We start from the raw sequence: 17,391 nt of genomic DNA on the forward strand, positions 1-17,391 counted from the left end.
TGAGTAATCACCTTTAGGTCCAAAGTTGTGCTGAGACTGTACTAATTTTACCCCCAGAAGCTTTTTTTAAAAAATAATAAAATAACATTAAATATTATTAAAGTAATGCATATTCATTATAAGAATAGAAAATACAAAAGCCACCTGAGATAATTACCATCTGAGATAATTGCAAACATTTCAGAATATTTCACTCCAAACTTTTTTCTATATACAAGCAATAAAAAATTGAAACCAAAATTTAAGAAACAATACCATTTACAAGAAAATGAAATACTTAGGTATAAACCTAAATATGAGGGGATTTGTATATACTGAAAACTACAAAACTCTGACAAGAGAAACTACAGATCTAAATAAATGGAGAGATATACTATGTTCATGGATTGGAAGACTCAAAATAGTGGAGTCAATTCTCCTCACAGTGATCTACACAGACTGAACACAATATCAATCCAAGTCCCATCAAGATTTTTTGTAGGTATAGACAACTCATTGTAAAACTTAAATGGAAAGGGAAAAGAACAAGAATAGCTACAGTAATTTCATAAAAGATGAGCAAAGTTTAAGAAATCAAACTACCCGATTTTAACACTTACTATAAAGCTACAGAAATCAAGAGAGTATGGTATTGGTGATGGGACAGGTACCTAAATCAGTGCAACAGAACAGAGAGTCCAGAAATCAATTCACACAAATGTGGTCATTCAATCTTTGAAAAAGATACAAAAGCAATTCAATGGAGAAAGAACAGTCTTTTCAACAAATAGCAAACAATTGATCACCCAACAGTAAAAAAATTAACCTTGATCTAAACCTCATACTTTATGCAAACATGAACTCAAAATGGATCACAGATCTGAATATAAAATATGGAACTGGTTGAAAGAATACACAGGAGAAAATCTTTGCTAATTGCAGTTGGGTAACAAGTTCTTGGAAACGGCCCCAAAAGCCTGATCCATATAAGAAAAAACTGATATATTGGATTTCACCAAATTTTAAAACTTCTGCTCTGCCAAACAAACAAACAAACAAACAAAACAAACTGTCAAGAGAATAATAAAAAGACAAGTAATAGACTGGGAGAAAATTTATGGAAATCACATATCCAATGAAAGACATATCCTAAATATTGAAAAAAACCCTCTCAAAACCCAACAATCAGAAATAGACACTCTAATTAAAAGTTAGGGAAGTATCTGGACAATTTACCAAAGAGGATATAAGGATGGCAAATAAACATATAAAAGGATATTCAATATTGTTAGCCATTAGGCAAATGCAAACTAAAATCACAAAGAGATAGGTACTACACAACCATTAGAATGGGCAAAATAAAAAATGCTGACAATAACAAATGCTGGTGAGGATACAGAGCAGTTAGAACTCTCATCTTCCTGAGAGTCTCATTTTGCTGGTGGGAATGCAAAATGGTACGCATACTCTGGAGAACAATATGGCTGTTTCTTATAAAGTTAAACATACAGTTATCATAGGATCTGTAATCTCCACCTGGAAATTTACTCCAGAGGAATGAAAACTATGTTCACACAAAGACTGTATACAAATATTCATAGCAGCTTTATTTGTAATAGTCAAAAGCTATACATAACCCAAATGTGCCTCAATGGATAAACAAACTGTAGTACATCCATAAAATGGAATACTACAAAGGAACAAACTACTGATACATACAACAACTCATATGAGTCTTCAAAATATTACGTGAAAGAAGCTGGTCTCAAAAGTTTACAACGGTATGATTCCATTTACATGGCATTCTTGAAAGGACAAAACTATAGTAATAGAGAACAGATTAACGGTTGCTAGAAGTTAAGGATGAGGGGAGAGTGACTATAAAGCATGAGGGAGTTTTTCAGGGTGGTAAAACTCTTCTGTATCCTGGTTGTGATGGTGTTTACATAAATCTATACATATTCATAAATTGAACATCAAAAGAAAAAAGAGTCAATTTATTATTAAAGAAAAAAAAAGAATGAATATAGGCTTAGATTGCATACCACACTATTCCTAAAATGTTTATAAGCAGCAACAGAATAATGTACATTAAATTTCAAGGTAAAAAGTTATAAAATGAATATATGTTCATTACAAAAACAGAAAATAAAGACCAACAGAAATTTTAAAAACCTTTATAATTCTTGATATAACTATAGTAAGCAGTTTGGAATACTTCATTTCAAACTTTTTCTATGCAAATCTATATACACATATAAATATGTATATTTATACAGAAATTGGATATTTCATAACTTTTGAAATTTATACATTTCATTTAACATACTAGTAACTTCTTTATATTTCAATATTCATTTCCACATCATATTTTAAATGCCTAAGGTTATTCCATTATATGGGACATACTGTTAAGTCACTTAAGTTGGCCCTGAAGTTAAATATTTGAGTTGCTTCTAATTTTCATTATTATAAACAACTCTGAGGTGAACATTCTTGTAGCTGTATCTTTGCAAACATCTATCACTTAAACTCCAGAAAGGTTATTCAAATGTACTTTCCCAGCACAATCTAACACTGAATATCATTATTATTGAGACATTTTTTTCTTCCTACTAATTTGTAAGAGCATTTTATATATTATAGGTAATTATCCCATGACATATTTTATAAAAATCTTTTTCAAGCTGTGGTTTGTCATTTAACTTCATTAAAGGTCTCTTTGGATAAACTTCTTTTTAAAAAAGTTAAATCTATTCTCTTAAATCTATCCTCTATTTCTTTTATGGTTTCTGATACTGGTGTCTTTGTTTTCTAGTAGGAGCATTTAATATTTATTTATTGTGATAACTGATATATTTGGTCCTAATTTTGTTCTCATCCTTTTTGTTTTTTATATTCTTATTGTTTCCAATTTCCCCTATTGTTTGCTATATTAAGTTTCCTTTGCCTCATTTTATTTTATTTATTTATTTTTTGCAGTACGCGGGCCTCTCACTGTTGTGGCCTCTCCCGTTGCGAAGCACAGGCTCCGGACGCGCAGGCTCAGCGGCCATGGCTCACGGGCCCAGCCGCTCCGCGGCATGTGGGATCTTCCCGGACCGGGGCACGAACCCGCTTCCCCTGCATTGGCAGGCAGACTCTCAACCACTGCGCCACCAGGGAAGCCCATCCTTTGCCTTATTTTAAATTAGTAACCTAAAAGTTACATGGCCTATTTTTTCTTTTTTTAGTTGAAACAAACTTTTATTTTATTGGAATTATCTATGATCCACATTACTATAGATTTTAAATTTTTAAAAGAATTTTTTTCTAAAATTAGTATTAAGTTTAAAAGCAGATTAAGAGGAAGTATTCAGACATGTACTGTATGCTTTCCTGATTTCACTGTTCATTGCTGCTAATTTTATTCTCTGACTTTTCCAATAAATTTATAAATGCACAACAGCTTGGCTGTGTCATCTATTTTTCTTTGAATGCTCTAGCCTCCAGAGATTTCTCCACTGCCTTCTGGAATTTAGTATTGCACAGGAGAAGTTTGATGAAAATTTGATTGTGTGTATGTGTATGTGTAATGTATATTTTTGTTTGCATGATTTTTTGTTTGCATGATTTTTGTTTGTTTGATATCCAGAAATTTCACTAGGATATGTCTAGATGTAGGCCTTTTTTCTCCCTCATACTGAGTGTGTGCTCTTTTGATCAGGATTTCCTTTGATCATTTTGCTTTGGATTGCTTCTCTATCTTCTCTATCCACACTGTGAAGAATGAATTAGGATTTTCTCAGTTTCCTATTTCCTGTAGTGAGTTTATCTCATTTAGGGTTATCTCTGATTCCATTTTTACTCTACCATTTCTTCACATATGCCTGTAACTATTTTTTATTGCTTCATTAAAAAAAAAAAAAAGAAGAAAAGAAAATGAAAAACAAAGGAAATAAAGGAGGCTTATGTGAATGTCGCCAGTATTGGGAACTGAGGTGGTATCTGCCAAGGACTGCACAGGTCTCTGATCAACTTATTCATGGAAAAGTTTAGATGTAATCAAGTTTTAGTTTTCTCGATCAGATGTCTGGCTTGTTTGTGAGGAACAGGGAAGGAATTATAATTATAGAGGGATCTGCAAAGTAGGGATGTTTTATTACACTGAAAATCATCTACTCCATTAAAAGACCATTCATTTTGTCCCAGATTTTTATAAATGTACCAAGAGTTCTGTATAAGCATCCCTAAACCAGGTAAGGCAATTTACATGTTACAGTTTGTAAATTTAAGGTGTATGGCTGGGCTGTGTTACTTTGATAGATTTATATACGGTAATATGATTGTCAAGGAAGCAATATTTATCATATTACATCATTATAGTATAGTATTATAGACTATATTCATTATATTGTGCTTTACTTACTGCTAGTTACAAGTCTGTACCCTCAAACACCATCAATATTATCCCCTCACTCCAATATCGTAGTAACTACCATTTTACTGGGTTTTTTTTTTACAGGTTTAAGTTTTTTTTTTTTTAGATTCCACATTTAAGTGATATCATACAGTACTTATCTTTGTCTGACTTGTCTTGCTTAGCATAATGTGCTCAAGGTACATCCACGTTGTCACAAATGGCAGGATATCCTTCTTTCTCATGGCTGAATAATATCCCATTGGATATATATATTACATCTTTTTTATCTATTCATCCACTGATGAGCATTTGAGTTGCTTCCATATCTTGGCTATTGTGAATAGTTCTGCAATAAACATGGGTGTGCTATCTTTTCAAAACCCTGATTTCATTTCTTTTGGGTATATACTCAGAAGTGGGAACTGCTGGATCATATGGCAGATCTATTTTGAATTTTTCGAGGAATCTCTGTATTGTTTTCCATAGTGGTTGGACTAATTTACATTCCCACCAACAGTGTGTAAGGGGTTCCCTTTTCACCACATCCTCACAAGCACTTGTCTTCTTGATAGCCAGTCTAACAGTTGTGAGGTGTTATCTTAAAATATTAGCAAACCAGGATTTCCCTGGTGGCGCAGTGGTTAAGAATCCGTCTGCCAATGCAGGGGACACAGGTTCGAGCCCTGGTCCAGGAAGATCCCACATGCTGCAGAGCAACTAAGCCCATGCGCCACAACTACTGAGCCTGCGCTCTAGAGCCCACGAGCCACAACTACTGAGCCTGCGCTCTAGAGCCCACAAGCCACAACTACCGAAGCCCGCGTGCCTAGAGCCCGTGCTCTGCAACAAAAGAAGCCACCGCAATGAGAAGCCCGCGCACTGCAACTAGAGAAAAGCCCACATGCAGAAACAAAGACCCAATGCAGCCCAAAATAAATAAATAAATTTTAAAAAAGAACAATTAAAAGGACTGTACACCATGGCCATGTGTGATTTATACGTGGACGCAAGAATGTTTCAACATACGCAAATTAATAAGTGTAATTCATTACATACCTCAACATAATAAAGGCTATATACAATAAACCCACTGCTAACATTATAATCAATGAAGAAAAACTGAAAGGGTTTCTTCTGAGATCAGCTACAAGACAAAGTTGCCCACTCTCACCACTCCGATTCACTGTAATAGTTGCCCCTTGGTATCTGTGGGGGATTGGTTCCAGTAGCTCCTGCGGGTGCTAAAATCCTTGGCATCCTTGGATGCTCAAGTCCCTTGTATAAAATGGTATAGTTCAATGCATACAGCTGGCCCTTTGTATCCAAGGATGTGAAACCCGTGGATACGGAGGGCTGACTGTACTGGAAGTCCTACCTAGGGCAATTAGGCAAGACAGAAATAAAAGGCATCCAAATTGGGAAGAAAGAAGTAAAACTGTCACTATTTGCTGACAATATGATCTTATATAAAGAAAATCCCAAACAGTTAATCAAAAACTCTTGGAACTAATCAATGATTTCAGTAAAGTGGCAGGTTACAAAATCAACTTACATAAAACAGTAGCATTCCTTTACACTAATGATGAAGCATCAAAACAAGAAACAAAGAAAACTATCCCATTCATAATAGCATCAAAAACAACAAAATACTTAGGGATAAATTTAGCCAAGGAAGTGAAAAATCTGTACAATGAAAACGATAAGACTTTGCTGAAAGAAATAAGAAGACACAAACAAATGTAGACATCCATGTTCATGGATCAAAAGAGTGCTATCTTTTTAACGATGAGTAAGCTAAGAAAGATAGATGTCCATAATTAAGACTTTGAATACTTTTAGAGGTTGAAAATCTTTTCCAGTTGCTGTATTTTCCTTCATTATGTACTATTTGAGGGAGATGATCAGAACCCAATCAAAAAGCTGTATGGAATTTTAAAATATATATATTATTTATTTATTTATATATATATTATATATATATTTATATTTATGTATGGGAGTTGACCTTAGCCTGTAATGCTTAGTAAACAAAACTTTTAGCCTTCCAGGTGTTAATGAGGATCTGACTTCCTTAATTTCACTCTCCAAATTCATAACTTAGATAACTATGTCTCAGAATTTGTCCTTATTATTGGATTTAAAAGTTAAATTTAAGTCCAAGGTGAGGAGCATAATGATAGAATGAGTCAGAAATTTAACAAAATTCCCAGTGGCCTGCTGCTCTATTTATCAAAAACTCATGTCTTCCCAATGTGACTGCACTGAAGATTAGGTTCATTCCTAAGCCAAATAAAATTCTCAATAAAATACTAAAGTTTATTTATCCTTTCATTTTTAGAGCTGCTTGTTTTATAGACTGTTCAGGGACAATCTTTCTCCTCTTTTGATGTAAGTTAGGGGTCTAGAAACGGAACCATCTCTATCCTCTACAAACTTATTCTTAAAGCTTCTATAAAGAAAATGTAAACCTGCTCTCCATCTGCTAGTTCTACTGAAAGTGACTAATACTAGGCCATGAGGCATGTGCTATAGGGAAACTTGGGGAGGCTGGTGGAATTCATCAGGTTAGTCAGAGATGACTAGAAAGGATACCATTCAGTTGAATTTCAAAGTAAAGACTGGTCTCTTCTTCACGCTTTGTACTAAATTACATACCGTCAGTTAAAAATGTAGAACTTTTTCCCTGCTAAGGTTATTTCCATAAGGTTAAACATATTTTTAACCACGAAAAGTTTCAGATATTCATTTCTTAGGTAGTTTGGGAACAGTTCCAATATATTATTAATGACTAATTCTGGGATTTACTCTCTGAACAATGAACACATATGAATTTTCACTAACATCATGAATTCTGCAAAGACCCATCAAGAGAATGAGACCTCTAACATAGAAGTCTACACTTAACTTCCTTGGGGGCGTATTCTGGTCTCCCAGGTAAATAAGTATCTTATAAGCCTATTCAACAATTATTTTTCTATTAAGCAAATCAATCCATCCCAGCCATGACCTCTTCCTTCAACATTATGTTTTAAATAATGAAATATCGTGAAAAATGAGAGTAACAAAGTATATCTAACCTGATTTTCTTTATTCTCAAAAGTCGGTTCAATGCTCAGGTGTCAGCAGAACTACATTTTAAACTAAGTATTCATATCAATCTATTATAATGATATACCTCTGATATTTTAGTTTTTTCAGAGATAATCTTTTTTTCAAAATTATTCCCTTCCTTCTTCAGCATTGTGCTTTTATCAAAATTATTTTGTGGTACCTTGAAAAACTTTTTAAAGTTTTTTTTTGGGGGGAGAGGGCACATTTACTACACTTATTTTTTACTCATCTACTCTTATTTAGGCATTTTCATTTTCTTAAGGAGATCTAATGTAAGTCAGTGGTTTGTCCTTACTTCAATCAAGTTCAGCAGGAAAATGTTTGCCTATGATTCTTTGAATTATAAAAGGTTATCATAATCTGAGTTTTATATTTTCTTTTCTCGAATTTGTCCTTTCAAGCCAATGAAGAAGATACAGTATATTCCATCACAAAATGATAGATGAGATTTTTCCATATGAAAGCTGAGGGCTGACAGACCAAAAACACAGGACTGCATCAATACCTGTAATATTGGTTTAAAAAGGAGACACTGAAGAAAATCATTTGAGAGCAATGCAAATGTTTTTTGTTGTTGTTGTTGCAAATGTTTTTTAAAACACTAGGATTACTAAAGATAGTGAAAGGGAAATATAGAAAAAGGATTTCTTTTGCCTTAGAAACTTCATTTTATTTTACACATATTGTAGATATTATACCTTTTAGAAAGCCTGTTGAAACTTGATTTGAAACATTATTCATAGATGTTTACCTCTTAATGAGTCAAGCTGAGAATGTCCAAGCCTATACATTTAAGTGCAGGATTGGACAACCTTCAGAACCATTTGACTAGAGCATGAGTAGGTAAGTGAAGTCTATGGTCTCTAATTCATTCACATTTGCTTATTCGATAATCCCATTATACATATATATTTAGGAGCCCACTGAGCTCCTACATGGGTAAGGCACTATTCTAGAAGCTGGAGATACAGCAGTGAGTGTGTCTGAAAACAGACATGGAACTTATATTCTAATTAGAGGGGAGAGAAAAATATATAGAATGTAAGATATAAGTGTTATAGAGAAAAAGCAGGGAAGAAGGGCAAGGAATGCTGGAGGTTTTAACTAGGGTGGTTAGGGAAGGGCTCTCTAAGAAGGGGACATTTGAACAGAGACATGAAAGAGATGAGGGAGTGAGTCACTGTGGATAACTGGGGGCAGAGTATTCCCAGCAGAGGGAACAGCAGGTAGAGGGAAATCATGTTTGGTCTTTCAAACAGCAGTAAGGAGACCAGGTGGAGTAAGCAACAGGGATGTAGGCAACAGGGATGTCTATACAGGAGATGTTGTCAAGAAGCCAGACCACATGTGGCCTTGTTGGTGACTGTAAAGACTTTTAGCTTTTACTCTGAGGGAGATGCAAAGTCTTATTTGAGGATTTTAGACAGAGAAGTGATGTAATCTGGGTTATGTTTAAAAAGGACTACCCAGTCAGCTGCTGAAAACAGACTATAAAGGGCCAAGGAGGCAGGGAAATGGTTTAGGAAGCTATTAGAATAATCCAGGCAGTAGATGCTCATAGCTTGTGCCAGGGTGATAGTGGTAGAAATGAGGAGAAGTGGTTAGGTTACAAATTATACTCTGAATCATTCTTTCCAGGGTTAAAACAATGTATTAAATTATGATATATTTACTATCACATCAAAAAGAATATAATACCTAGGAATAAACCTACCTAAGGAGGCAAAAGATGGGTACTCAGAAAACTATAAGATACTGATGAAAGAAATAAGAGATGCCACAAAGAGATGGTGAGATATACCATGTTCTTGGATTGGAAGAATCAATATTGTCAAAATGACTATACTACCTAGAGTAATCTACAGATTCAGTGCAATCCCTATCAAATTACCAATACCATTTTTCACAGGATTAGAACAAAAAATGTTACAATTTGTATGGAAACACAAAAGACCCTGAATAGCCAAAGCAATCTTAAGAAAGAAGAATGGAGCTGGCGGAATCAGGCACCCTGACTTCAGACTATACTACAAAGTTACAGTAATCAAAATGGCATGGTACTGGTACAAAAACAGAAATATAAATCAATGGAACAGAATAGAAAGTCCAGAGATAAATCCATGCACCTATGGGCACCTAATCTATGACAAAGGAGGCAAGGATATACAATGGAGAAAAGACAGTGTCTTCAATAAGTGGCACTGGGAAAACTGGACAGGTACATGTAAAGGAATGAAATTAGAACATTCTCTAACACCATACACAAAAATACACTCAAAATGTATTAAAGACCTAAATGTAAGACCAGATACTATAAAACTCTTAGAGGAAAACATAGGCAGAATACTCTCTGACATAAATCACAGCAAGATCTTTTTTGATCCACCTCCTAGAGTAATGAAAATAAACAAATGGGACCTAATTAAACTTAAAAGCTCTTGCACACCAAAGGAAACCATAAACAAAACGAAAAGACAACCTACAGAATGGGAGAAAATATTTGCAAATGAAGTGACCGACAAGGGATTAATCTCCAAAATTTACAAACAGTTCATGCAGCTCAATATCAAAAAAACCCCAACCCAATCAAAAAAATGGGCAGAAGAGCTAAATAGACATTTCTCCAAAGAAGACATAGAGATGGCCAAGAGGCACATGAAAAGATGCTCAATATCATTTATTATCAGAAAAATGCAAATCAAAACTACAATGAAGTATCACCTCACACCAGTCAGATGGCCATCATCAAAAAATCTACAAACAATAAATGCTGGAGAGGGTGTGAAGAAAAGGGAACCCTCCTACACTGTTGGTGGGAATGTAAATTGGTACAGCCACTATGGAGAACAGTATGGAGGCTCCTTAAAAAACTAAAAATAATAGAGCTACCGTATGATCCAGCAATCCCACTCCTGGGCACACATCTGGAGAAAACCATAATTCAGAAGGAGTCACTGCAGCACTATTTACAATAGCCAGGACATGGAAGCAACCTAAATGTCCATTGACGGATGAATGGATAAAGAGGATGTGGTACATATATACAATGGAATATGACTCAGCCATAAAAAAGAATGAAATAATGCCATTTGCAGTGACATGGATGGACCTAGAGATTATCATACAGAGTGAAGTCAGACAGAGAAGACAAATATCATATGATATCACTTCTATGTGGAATCTAAAAAATGGTACAAATGAACTTATTTACAAAACGGAAATAGAGTCACAGATATAGAAAACAAACTTACGGTTACCAAGAGGGAAGGTGGGGGGACAAACTGGGAGATTGGGATTGACATATACACACTACTATATATAAAATAGATAATAAGGACCTACTGTATAGCACAGGGAACTCTACTCAATACTCTTTAATGACCTATATGGGAAAAGAATCTAAAAAAGAGTGGATATATGTATATATGTATATAACTGATTCACTTCACTATACAGCAGAAACACAACATTGTAAATCAACTATACTCCAATAAACATTAATTAAAAAAAAAAAAGAAAAGTGACTTTCCATGAGAGGAAAAGATATAGAGTTAGAAAGGAAAAACAGTCCAGAAATGGCTAGCGATTTTCTTCCTTATTTTGTCCTGTCTTCAAACATAAGAGCAAGTAGGCAAGCAAACAAATGCTCAGAAAATACTGACCCTCATGTATGTCTCAAGTCCATATGATTACAGGAAAACTCACTTACCTGGATTGAGAATTCCTATGGCATTACTTTGCAGCTGATATTTCCAAAGACAGGTGACATGTTATTATAGGCAGAGTTACTTGGCTCCCTCCTATGGTCTAGGTCATTTTCTACACTTTCCAGGTATGTATTATTTGCAAGTCACAAAGCTTAGTCTTCTGATACTCTCTTATTTAATTTTCACCATTCTTGATGCATCTCCAACACATCACTTTTTACATTCTTTTACACATCTGCCTTTCTTTTTATTTATTTATTTATTTTGCGGTACACGGGCCTCTCACTACTGTGGCCTCTCCCGTTGTGGAGCACAGGCTCAGCGGCCATGGCTCACGGGCCCAGCCACTCCGCAGCATGTGGGATCTTCCGGACCGGGGCACGAACCTGTGTCCCCTGCATCGGCAGGCAGACTCTCAACCACTGTGCCACCAGGGAAGCCCCCTACATCTGCCTTTCTTACTATACTCTGAGTTCCACAAAGGCGGGGACCGTACCTTATTCATCTTTATATCTTTAGTACTTGGATTACTGCCTAGCATGTAGTAGGCAACCAACAAATTTTTGATAAATATAGAAAGTTTATTCAGATGGTGGAACAGTGGAGATGTTTTTGAACAAAGGCAGAACTAATAATTATTAAACAAAACCAAATATTTGAATTAAGGAAGTCTTTAAGTCAAATCTTGGCTTAATTATTCAGCTCAACAATTGTGTTCCAGCCAGTCTTATTTCTGGCCAGTAATATCTCAATAAGACTGTGAAAAGGATAAGAGGTGATACTTGTACTAGGTACTCTGCATTTCGTGCTGGAAATCCCCATGATTAAACTAAACTTAAAAAAAAAATCACCAAAATTAAACTAAAAAAATACTAGTTTTCAGTTTTATGTATATATTTGTTGAGGAGACAGTCACTGGGCACTAATGTCTATGCGAAAGCCTACACAGCTTATATTGAGTTCTCATTTTTAAAATAAACTTTCGAGTTGCTAAAAATATTTTAGTATACAGTGATACTTAAGAGATTCTTTTTTATGGAATCAAATATTTAAAGAAAGGAATCAAGTGAAATATATCCTATGGATTATTTTCTCCCACTACATTTAAAAATCTGACTTAAAGCAGTGACTCAAGTGCTGAGCGCCCCACAAATAGATGGCATTTTATTCTTATAAATGATGGTTAAAGGAGTTATTTAGTATGAATCGGGATAGAAGACTGAGCAGGAAATTTGAGAAAAAACTGCTGGAGAAAGGAAGAAAATTCACGTTCAGGTTGCAATTATATCTAATGCTGATTAACTCACTCATTATGCTTTAATGTAAAAGGGTGACAATCTCAACAACAGAGACTGCCAAGGCTGAGATGGTCTTTTGTGAGAAGCACAGTTCTATGGTATCACAGACTTGGTTCTGTGGCTGAAAATTAACAGTCTACAATGCTTTGCTGATCCTCAGAAATTCTTTGAAGAGCTGAAAACTTTTTAAATAAATTATATTTATTTTTATTTGGAAAATATTTTTCTTCGTCTATTTTATAATGTATTGATATTTTAAATATCATAAGTTTATTATCAAAGTTGTTTATTAGATCCACAATATCTGCAGGTTTAAGACAGAAACTTGAGAGGATCTTCTGAGAAGGAGTTAAACTGACAATGTCTAGACTGTCAGTAAGTGAACTTTCTCTATGTACATTCATGAAGTACAGCATCATTTTAACTTTGAGACCTTGGGTAAACCCTAAGCTTACAATGTCCTGGTTTTCTCTTTTGTAAAATGGTAGTAATAATAAATAGTATCTACCTCATATGATGGTAATGAGGATTACATAAATGACTCTGGTGCAATCACAAAAATCTACTGAGCACCTACTAAGCACTGAGGATACAGCAGTGAACAAAGCACTCCCACTCCCCCTTAATAGGTAATGAACTTAGCATAGTACTTAAAACACTGTAAATACTCAACTAATTATAGCTATTGTTATCTTGGTAATGTCAGATATAGCCCACAGAATGGGACTGTATGTGCAAGATAAATGTGTATAGACAGTTTAAGATTCTTGGTTTATTTAAAAGCTATCAGCAAGAGGAGAGAGTCTGTGGTAGATTCAAAATTGGGATTCTTTACATACTTCAGATTCTCTTCCTTTGGGAGGTACCAGTGATCCAGGTAGACTTTAGTAGGCCTTGAGTCATCTGTCTATCCTTTACACTGCAAAACTCTGGAATTTCACCCAAATACTTTTACATAGTAGTTAACAAATAAAGAGCTTTCCAAGCTGAGTTCAGGAGTCATTATAGCAAGAATGTGAGTATGACTCATGAGTTTTCATTACTAATTCTCTTTGCACATTTAACTGGTACTCTGGCATTACAGAGATTCTGGTGTGGCTATAGGGATGTATAAAGCAAAAATGGAAGTTTCTTGATCTCCTTAATTTATAAGAGGTTAGGGCATCTACAGTTACCCAGGGCTTCATAAATCCCAGTAGGTGAGAAGATGAAAATGACAAAGAAGGGTGGAGAACAGTATTGTCAGAGGGTTTTAGCTTTAAATGAGTCAAGGATACCTACACAAAGAGGGAGGAGAAATGATTTAGAAGCAGTCATGGCAGGTGAGACAGAGGCTGATCCTAATCAACCTAATTCAGAGGTATGTGGGTCAAGAGAGAATGAGCAGCAAGCATTTGAGAAGGTTGCAAGGGAAACAATATTTTCTGTGGAGGACCAGGTTTCAAGACAGATTTAAAGCATGTGTGGGAATAGCTGAATAGTCCCAGCAACCAGGGGCCAGAATGAAACTGCTCCCAAGTGAATCCTCATGAAGACCTTCTGGGATGGTGGAAGGACTTCAAGTTTCTTCAGAAGGAGTCAGTGGAGCCCAGGTTGGATTGGGCTCCAAGGGAATTCTATACCAGGTGGGCAGGCTGAGAAAAGATCAATTCATGTCCAGAACTTTCATCATGTAATTAAAAAAAAAAACAAAAAAAACCCAATGCTAGGTCTTGGTAGATTTAGGAGAAAGGGTGATGCCTTCTCTGAAGTCAGCCACAGTCTAACCCTATCTTAAAAACTTATATTCACTGGGGTTATTAATCCTCAAGGCCATTTTAAATAAAGAGTTTAACATACATTAGAGGCCAAAATTAAGAAGTTAAGCAGAATGAGCTATAGATTTAATTCACAGTTAATTATATAACCTTTTACAAACCATTCTTAACTGTTCTGTACTATAGTTTCTTATTTCAAAAAAACTGCTCATGACAATGTCTGAGCCTCTTCTGTTATCACACGCAAATTAGACCATACCTATAAGAGTCCTTTGGAAGAAAGAAGTTAAAAAATATGCTTTTAAACCTAACGTCCAAACTAGAAAATCTTTCTAAGAAATTATAATTGACAACTCAATGCAGAGAACAACAGAATAAAACTGAGACAACTTAGAATTTACTATTTTTAAAACTTAGTAAATATTGAAATATAAGTTTAAACTACTTTGGAATGAAATGACAACTTCTATCTCTATAACTTGTCTTAAGACTCATATTCAACCTCACTAGGGGCCTAAGAAATATAAATTAAAACAGTAAGATATCATTTTCTCCTTATCTGATGGGACAAAAATTTTAAAGACTGATTACAGCTAGGGTTCAGAGTACTCTTAAACACTGCTAGCAAGTGGATACACTGGTACAATCTTTTAGAACAATCTGACAATATTTATCCAGAGATAAATGTACATATACTTTAATTACACAATTCCATTTAGAATATGACTTACCAAAATACTCTTACATGTATGCAGATATATAAAAAGGTGTTTACAGCAGCAATGTTTGCTTAAAAAAAAAATGAGTAACAGTATAAATCTAAATGTATTGGTAGAGAAATGGCTGGGTAAATTGGTAAAAATGGAATAAAAGTTAGCCATGAGAAAGGTAGTCTTTATGAGCTGACAGAGACACATTCATAAAGAATTAAGTGGAAAAAAAATTAACTTATAGGACAGTGATCCTATTTTGATTTGTTTATAAAGATCCTTTAAAAACTACAATCAATAATTCTTTTATTATTTACACAAGAAACACATATACCAAATATTCATATTCTAGTTTGTCTTAATCTGAAATTCATCCCAACAGAAAGTCGTATTAATTTTTTAAGCAAAAGGCTCTAGGTACAATTCAATATAAGGAAAATTTTAAAAATATTTGTGCTTTGTATCATGTCTTTGGGAAGCACAAATTAAAGGGAAAAAATTCTTACTTTTTTTTTTAGATACTGACTTCTATAAGCCCTTCTGGTTGAAATTGTGACTAAAATCCCACAGACATTTATAATATGATGCAAAATGACGTCTAAAATAACAATGTGCTAAAATTTAACATGCTACAAGTAACTGAAATGTCTTCTAAGTTACTTTTGTCTTCTTAAATCTAAAGAAAGATCTAAGATAAGCACATTTAAAGTATTGGTGGCTTGTCCTTCTTGCATGAGAATATTATACCACCAAGAGCCACCAATAAGCAGCATCAAGGCAGGCTTCATATAGACCTTTGTATACAACTGTTACGTGTTTATATATATATTTTCATCTAACTATGAATGAATAGGTACACAAATTTTACATGTTATTTATTACATACCTCTTTAATTACAACCCGTACTTTGGCAAGCACATTAAGCCAAAGAAGCCAGCACAGGTTTACAAGATTTATTGATGCTGCCTCCTGATGAACCCATTCAGTAGGATCCCTATCCTGAGATATTAGAGCACTGATTTACATGATCAGTGGCCAAAGGGACATGACTATCATTATACACAGTGCATAGTAAACGTGCTTTTAAGTAGGCTGGCAGATGGTTACAGATTGGCACAATGCCCCCAAAGTCCGACAAATTAGTTACATGCAGGATACTCACATCAGCATAGTGGCCTATCATATCACATCTGTCACACCGTTTTCTCCAGGAAGGTCTTTCAAGACATCTGTGAGTAGAAGACATAGGCAAAGAACAGTCTAAGCAAAAGCGGGCCGGACAGGCATACTGGAGGTGTCCTCTCTCGGAGCAGAGGCAACAGGAGCGGACTTTCTATGTGGCAGACAAACAGAAAATCTCTTTAGCAAAATACTTCAGTCTCAAATAGAATGCTACTGTTTCTTTTTCAGTATAATTCCAAAAAGTTATTTCCAATTTGGGAACACAATGAAGGTCTTGAGCATAATTATAAAATCAAACAAAATGTCTGAAATCAGAGCTTTAACAAAACCATCTGTATCCTGTTGGTTGCCAAAAAGGCTTAGTCTGCATGTACTATCATCTGGCATCTATTTCTTATGCCTCGTCTTGTAGAACACTGACAAAGTGGAATGTGTCTGAGAGGGAAAGTAGGATGATGAGGATCTGGAAGCTAGGTCATAGGAGCAACAGATACAGAAAGAGGCTGCTTTGCCAGGCAAAGACAAAGAGGAAACAAGAGAGCCATCTCAAATATTTGAAAGGTAATCATTTGGGAGAGGAAGTTGGTAAGGGAAGGAATATTTGTTAAGGGCTTACTAGTGTCAAGAAATGTCTAAGGGGCTCCCCTGGTGGCGCAGTGGTTGAGAGTCCGCCTGCCGATGCAAGGGACACGGGTTCGTGCCCGGGTCCGGGAAGATCCCACATGCCGCGGAGCGGCTGGGCCCGTGAGCCATGGCCGCTGAGCCTGCGCGTCCGGAGCCCGTGCTCCGCAGCGGGAGAGGCCGCAGCAGTGAGAGGCCCGCGTACCGCAAAAAAAAAAAAAAGAAAAAGAAATGTCCAAGAGTTCTGTGTTATTTCAAAGATTGATGTATCTGTTTAACATAATTTACATCAATAAACATTTATAAATGCCTAAAATTATAATTTTCTAACAATGAAAATTATCCCACAATGAAACAAGCCGTGTCATAAAGTAGAACGGTTAGAAGTGAAATGAGTCTCAGGAATCAATCTGATTCAATCTTCTCATTTTATAGAAAAGAAAAGAGAAGCACAAAAGGTGAAATGATTTGCCTAAGGTTGTACAACTACTAATGGGATGCTGAAATTGATTCTGGCTGTAGATTTATTGTTCTTTACTATTACTCTAGGCTGCGACCTACATAAACATGTAATATGAAATTTAACACATATATTATATAACATTTGAATTGTAAGGTTATAA

At 35.2% G+C, this 17,391-nt stretch overlaps 1 protein-coding gene across 4 annotated transcripts in view; it reads right to left on the reverse strand.

Moving 5' to 3' along the window:
- ZCCHC7 (zinc finger CCHC-type containing 7) overlaps positions 1-17,391 on the reverse strand; it is a 239,448-nt gene that overhangs the window by 37,783 nt on the left and 184,274 nt on the right. For all 4 annotated transcript variants that reach the window (XM_060014508.1, XM_060014509.1, XM_060014507.1 and 1 more), the window contains exon 5: positions 16,128-16,298. In XM_060014508.1, coding sequence (XP_059870491.1) covers positions 16,128-16,298 — 171 coding nt within the window. The remainder of the gene's footprint in view (positions 1-16,127; positions 16,299-17,391) is intronic.

Source organism: Delphinus delphis, chromosome 6 (assembly GCF_949987515.2).
Source record: "Delphinus delphis chromosome 6, mDelDel1.2, whole genome shotgun sequence".
In the NCBI taxonomy this organism is placed as follows: domain Eukaryota; kingdom Metazoa; phylum Chordata; class Mammalia; order Artiodactyla; family Delphinidae; genus Delphinus; species Delphinus delphis.